This window comes from Mercenaria mercenaria, chromosome 9 (assembly GCF_021730395.1).
Source record: "Mercenaria mercenaria strain notata chromosome 9, MADL_Memer_1, whole genome shotgun sequence".
In the NCBI taxonomy this organism is placed as follows: domain Eukaryota; kingdom Metazoa; phylum Mollusca; class Bivalvia; order Venerida; family Veneridae; genus Mercenaria; species Mercenaria mercenaria.
Window position 1 is genome coordinate 64,992,930 of NC_069369.1, and position 6,915 is coordinate 64,999,844.

A 6,915-nucleotide genomic window follows, 5' to 3' on the forward strand; every position below is an offset into this window, starting at 1 on the left:
ATTATCCATAACTTAGATATTATTCTTCTTTCATCTAGATTGATTAAAAAGTACATACTGATTTTAAAAATATTGACATTTTTTTTTAAATATGCATGCATAAAACAGAGCGAGTTAGTTTATGAACTAGAATAGAAATCATGAAATGATAGCCGTTATCAGAAAACTATATACATGAATCGAAAAGTGTTGAACACTGATTTAAATATTGTTATCATGGTGTAAACAGTAATTTAAAACGATTGATTTAGATATTAAACATTTTATTTTGCAAACGGTTTACCATACACAGTACCTGTAAAAAGCATACTCCCTGTCTTAATTTTGTGTCAGTTATTTATGATGGTTGATTTCAGCCATATTGTTTTGGCATGTTGGCGAGACGAAAACACGACACAACGAAAACACGAGTCGGTTTGTTTTTGTGTTTTCATGTTGGCGGGATGAAACACTTAAATACGACACGTTCTACGAGAACATTTGACGTTTACAAGGTGTCGACAAGATATATTTATCTGTCACATTTTCGTGTTGGTGGGATAAATATGTCGTGTTAGCAAAATAAAAACTTTTAGATAAAAAGTCTCGATCTGGACAGAAATGTAAAATGTCCACATTTCGAAATTCAGGTTTTCAAATCTAAACGGCAGTTGAAACATTTTGAACAGCCCGCAGAGCTAGAGGATTCCATCTCTTTTACTGGAAGAAGAAGAAGGCATACAGACACTAAATAACCTGAGCACCTATGAAAAAATGGTAGTCGCATAATGGCGGATTCAAACAGTTCTCAGTTTTTTTTGCTGTAAGAAGGATTTTTCCTTGAAATCATTGCTATATATTGGTTGAAATCATATTGCATGCCTATACTTGACATACTGGTAGCATTTGCATGTTGAAAAAAGACTCCAAACTGATTTAACATGTGAAATTTATTCATACACCCCTACCCTAAATTGTGATTGTCATTTGCTTATCTTGAACGGTTTGAAAGATTTGCACGTAGCCAAGAGTGGAAAGAAGATACTTGGCCATAAGCTTGAGTTCTTTGTTAACCGGGAAGGGTCTTGATGTATACACTAGTATGCCCCCGGAACAAGCTACAGATTACAAGTTATTGAAAACAGCCGTTCTTAAAAGATACCAGCTTACGGAAGAAGGTTTTCGGGCTAAATTTAGAGAAGGTAAACCAGAGCAAGGGGAGACGGTATTTCAATTCATGGCTCGTCTTGATAGATACTTTAGCAGATGGACGGAAATGGCGGAGGCCACAGATACTTACGACAAGTTGAAAGACTTAATTATTAGAGAGCAGTTTACTAGAACCTGTTCACCGCTTTTCCTTAAAGAAAGGAAACCTAAAAGCCGCAATGACGTCATTACTCTGGCAGAGCAGTACATAGAAGCTCACGGTGGTACGATTACTTACAGTAAGAATCCAAAATGTAATAATAACTCCAATAAATTCACCCAACACCCAGTTCAGTCGCCAAGCCCAAAACCCCCGTCCTATGATAAGGCAGTGCATAAGAAAGTCACATGTTTTATTTGCAAAAGTGAGTGAGTGAGTGAGTGAGTTGGGTTTTACGGCGAATCGACACAAAATGGTCATATATCGCCAAGAAGAAGTCATATTGCAAACGCCAACTGTAAAGCCTAAACATTGATGTAAAAATGTAAAGCATACATAAAAACATCCATGTAAAAATGTAAAGAACAGTATGAATAATGCAAAACATATCTAAAAGCATCCATGTAAAAATGTAAAATATATCTAAAAACAGTAATGTAAAAATGTATGTACGTGTGTGTTAAAATATCAGCTGCAAACATAATAATATTGCAAGATGTAAATAAAAATAAGAAGTGTTAGATCTTTTGATATATTCCTATCTGCTTTAAAAACGATAAAATATTTCCAACTGAAACGTTGTCAAATAATTCTCTCAAAGATTGAACGTCATAATATGTACTGCGTTGTGTAGCAAAGTCCACACAGTCAAATTAAAATGTGTTTAATAGTTAGCGGTGTTTGACATGGTACACATTCGTGTTGATCTTCTTTATTCAAAAGGTAAGAGTGAGTCAAACGGTTATGACCTATTCGACAGCGAGAAAGAACAACTTCCTCCCTGCGAACAGATCTGTTCCCTTGGTGCCATTCCCCTAGAGTAGGTTTGATATCATGACGTTTATTGAATGAAGCACGGTTCCATGACGATTGCCATTTAGATAAAATGTATTTGTTTATATTGGGCCTAAAATCGGTATGTGGTAATTTCAAATTAGATTGTGATAATAAAAGGGATTTCTTTGCTGCAATATCAGCATCCTCGTTTCCATGAATACCAACATGACTAGGAATCCAACAAAATATGATAAACTTTTTTAAAGATAGTTCATGAAGCCTGAGAAGAATATTTTGAATGAATGGATTTTCCATATTTCGGTTATGAATTGACTGTAAAACAGAAAGCGAGTCGGAAAAGATAATAAATTTTTCTGCACTATTTTTTGATATAAAATTTAGAGCTAAATCAATAGCTTTGGCCTCGGCTGAAAATATTGTTGCATTATTTAGCAAACGTAATTTTGATTGATGAAGGAGGCTGACAGCAGCACAGCCAACCTTTGATTCATCTTTTGAACCGTCTGTGTAAATTGCAAAAAAGTCATTGTAAGTTGATTTGATTTCATGATATTTGGACTTGAATATTTCAGGGTTTGTTTCAGACTTTCTAAAGGCAGTTTTCAAATCGAAAAGAACTGTAGGGGTATGAAGGGTCCATGGTGGTGTATCTGGAATTGAATTTTCTTTAATACCATCGAATTTGAAGTCAGTTTCATTCATAGAAGATTGTATGCGAAATCCAAACGGTTTGATTTGTTTTGGTTTTTCCTCATATGAATCGGAGTACTTTGGTTTAAAAATAATTTCATGAGCAGGATTGGATTTGTTTGCAGCCACTCTTAAAGCATATTGCAGTGAAAGTTTTTCTCGGCGTGTGTAAAGAGATGGTTCGTTTGCTTCAGTATATAAACTTTCAACTGGCGATGTTCGGAATGCACCAAGAGCAATACGAAGACCTTGATTATGTATGGTATCTAACATTTGTAAATAAGATTTTCTTGCGGAACCATAAACAATACAGCCGTAATCTAGCTTAGATCTAATTAAAGCCCTATAAAGTCTTAATAAAACCGTTCGATCGGCTCCCCAATCAGTATTTGAATTTACCTTTAAAAGATTTAATGACTTCAGACATTTGACTTTCAAGTATTTTATATGTTGTACAAACGAAAGCTTTTTATCAAAGATAACACCAAGAAATTTTGCTTCAGCAACAACGGGTATTTTTGTACCATTTAGAAAAAGCTCAGGGTCACAATGATGTTTCCGTAATTGGCAAAAGTGGACACATTGAGTTTTCGATTGGGAAAATAGATGGTCACATTGCGAAAGATTGCCGTGATGAAAACAGAAAACGATATGGTGCAGCTGGGATGATGTACAGATGTCAAAATGGTGGTAGTTACCGCGATAGGCGTGATCCGTCACCAAAGAATTGGCGCATGGGGCCGACAGAAAATAAGTGTGATGGTAGACCTGGTAATGAGAAAATATCGGGCATGTGCATGTCACTTCCTCCGCAAAGCTCATACGAAGGTTGCATAGAAAAGGGGAAGCTCAAACTAGCTAATGGGAATTCAGTTCCACTAGTTACTAGTAGTTGTACTATTGAATCATTAGAAGGTGAAAGGCAGTGAGACTTGAAGCAGGGTTATGTCGGAGACCAAGAAGTTAAAGTTCTTAGAGACACAGGGTGTGAGTTAGCAGTTGTTAGAAAGAAGTTTGTTACAGAAGATCAAATGTTGAAGAAAAACTGCGTAATGATAGCAATTGACGGATGTGCAAGATTAGTCCCTACGGCAAAAATTAACATTGACACACCATACTTCAGTGGTGAAATAGACGCCATGGTTTTAGAAACCGTAATTTGTTATTTGGTATTAGGCAACATTAGTGGCGTGCTAGATAAACCAGATGACAAATGGGTTTGTCGTGATGCTAGTAAGGTAGAAGCAACGGACACAAATGTAGCTGCTGTAGTCACAAGGGCACAAGCAGAGAAGGAGAAGAAGTCTATGAAGCCACTTAAGGTACTGTAATTAAAGAAGATGAAATAACGGTTGAGTTGCTTAAGAAAGCACAGTCAGAGGATAAGTCATTGAACAGCAAATGGCAATAAGTACAGATACGAGATAAGCAAATACGTATTGTACAGGATCTTTGAGACAGTGGTGGGCGATAAGAAAGTAGAAACCAAGCAGATAGTGGTCCCGAAAATATACCAGAAGCGTGTAATGTCCTTAGCGCATGAATCTATAGTGGGTGGACATCTTTCAGTTCGCAAGACCGTAGACAGAATACAGTCAAGCTTTCACTGGCCAGGAATATCAAGCGACGTCACAAGGTTTTGTCGTTCGTGCGATATTTGCCAGAAAACAGTACCGAAGGGTAAAGTTCAGAAGGTACCTCTTGGTGAGATGCCAATCATCGATGCTCCATTTCAACGGGTTGCTGTTGATTTGATTGGGCCAATTTCGCCTGTTTCAGGAAAAGGAAACCGTTACATCTTGACAGTAGTTGATTATGCTACACGTTATCCTGAAGCAGTTGCTTTGCCAAGAATAGAGACAGAAAATGTTGCAGAAGCATTGCTAGACATATTCTCTAGAGTAGGTTTTCCTTCTGAAATCTTAAGTGACAGAGGTAGTCAATTTTCGTCGCAACTTATGGAAGAAGTATGCAGGCTCGTGTCCCTTAAACAGTTGTTTACGACACCTTACAACCCGAAATGTAACGGCCTTTGTGAGAGAATGAACGGAATTCTCAAAAGTATGCTAAAGAAAATGTGCCAAGAGAGACCCAAAGACTGGGATCGATATATATCTGCTGTATTATTCGCATACAGGGAAGTCCCACAAGCCAGTACAGGATTTTCCCCATTTGAATTGTTATATGGTAGAACAGTGAGAGGTCCAGTGCAGGCACTGAAGGAACTTTGGACAGAAAGCGAAGTTCCAGAAACCAGGAACACGTATGAATACGTGCTAGATCTACGAAACAGACTAGAAGAAACGTGCAGAATTGCAACGGAGAGTCTCAGCAATGCACAAGTAGAATACAAACATCATTATGACAAAAAGGCAAGAGCACGAAGTCTCGAGCAAGGAGACAAAGTTTTAGTCCTCCTGCCTACATCTCACAACAAACTCATGTTGCAGTGGAAGGGTCCATTTGAAGTAGCTGAAGTTGTAAACAAATTTGATTATAAAGTGAAGATAGGCGGCAGAGTAGGTGTTTACCACATAAACCTTTTGAAGAAATATGAGGAGACAGAAGATAAGGTCTGTGCAAGTGTAGCAGTTATAGAAGCAGAGATTGAAAGTGAAACTGGTGTAGTTGACGATGAGAGTTTACTGAACTTAGTAAAAACTAGTGGCACAGAGACATACAGAGATGTTTGTGTAAACGAGCAGTTGTCTAGAGAGCAGAAAGCTGAAGTGTATGCTCTGCTTGAAGAATGTAAAGATATATTCACTGATGTACCAGGGACAACTGACCTTGAAGAACACAAGATTGATTTGACTGATGAGACACCGATACGTGTTAGGCAGTACACTATACCTTACGCAAAGAGAAAAGACGTTGAAGACGAAGTTAAGAATATGTTAGAAGCTGGAGTCAAAGAACCAGCAAATTCAGATTACAACTCCCCGGTTGTTCTTGTGAAGAAGAAAGATAATACAAACCGCTTTTGTATAGACTTCAGACACATGCATTCTTTCACGAGGTTCGACACGGAACCTATGGGTAACGTAGAGGATATTATGGCGAAGTTGAAAGAAGACAACTACTTCACAAAGATTGACCTGACCAAAGGTTATTGGCAGATACCAATAGAAGAAAAGTCGAGGCATTTGACAGCATTCTCTACTCCAGAAAGCAGTTACCAGTTCAGAAAAATGCCATTCGGAATGGTAAATTCTGGGGCAACATTCAATCGAATGATGAGAAAGTTGTTGGCTGGCATCAAAGATGCAGATAATTATGTAGACGATGTCCTTGGACACACTATAACCTGGGAGAGACACGTAATGATGTTGAGAAATTTATTCACCAGAATACGGGAAGCAAGACTGACAGTAAAGCCATCAAAATGTATGATTGGATTTGGTAGTATTTCGTTTACTGGCCACGTTGTAGGTGACGGCATGATGCAAATGGAGGACGAGTTGGATAAGATACGTAGTGCTGATAGACCAGAAACTAAGACGCAACTTAGGTCATTCCTTGGTTTGGCGGGATACTATAGGAAATTCATCGGGTCCTTCGCAGAGATCGCCGCCCCTTTGACAGACCTTACGAAGAAAGGTCAACCAAACAAAATAGTCTGGAGGCCAGATCATGAAACCGCCTTCAGGACACTGAAGCAATTATTGACTCGTGCGCCGATATTACGTTTGCCAGACTTCTCCAAACCATTTGTCTTGCAGTGTGATGCTTCGGATACTGGGGTTCGAGCAGCCCTTCTACAAAGGTTTGATGACGGATTGTTTCCTATTGCATATGCAAGCAAGAAGCTTTTGAAACGGGAGAAGAACTACTCAGTAATAGAGAGGGAATGCCTAGCTATGGTTTTTGGAATTAAGAAATTCCACAAGTACTTGTATGGACAACAGTTTGAACTGCAAACTGATCACGCACCTTTGACCTACATTCAAAGATGTAAAGTTGAAAGCGGTCGAATTATGCGATGGGCCTTGTTCTTGCAGAACTACAAGTTCCGAATCGAGGCTGTCAAAGGAACAGACAACGTCTGTGCAGATTACCTGAGTAGACTGAATACCTGA

General features: G+C 38.4%; 1 protein-coding gene across 1 annotated transcript; it reads left to right on the forward strand.

Moving 5' to 3' along the window:
- Positions 1-3,888: 3,888 nt before the first annotated feature.
- LOC128559314 (uncharacterized) lies at positions 3,889-6,915 on the forward strand. The gene is made up of 2 exons (XM_053550616.1): positions 3,889-4,163; positions 4,284-6,915. The coding sequence occupies exons 1-2, from the start codon at positions 3,889-3,891 to the stop codon at positions 6,913-6,915; spliced, it is 2,907 nt and encodes a 968-aa protein (XP_053406591.1).

Bases quoted from the DNA above. Each gene is read 5' to 3' on its own strand.
- LOC128559314 (XM_053550616.1), top strand. From the start codon at position 3,889: ATGATAGCAATTGACGGATGTGCAAGATTAGTCCCTACGGCAAAAATT. The intron at 4,164-4,283 runs GTAATTAAAGAA...CGTATTGTACAG, and splicing joins ATGAAGCCACTTAAGGTACT to GATCTTTGAGACAGTGGTGG.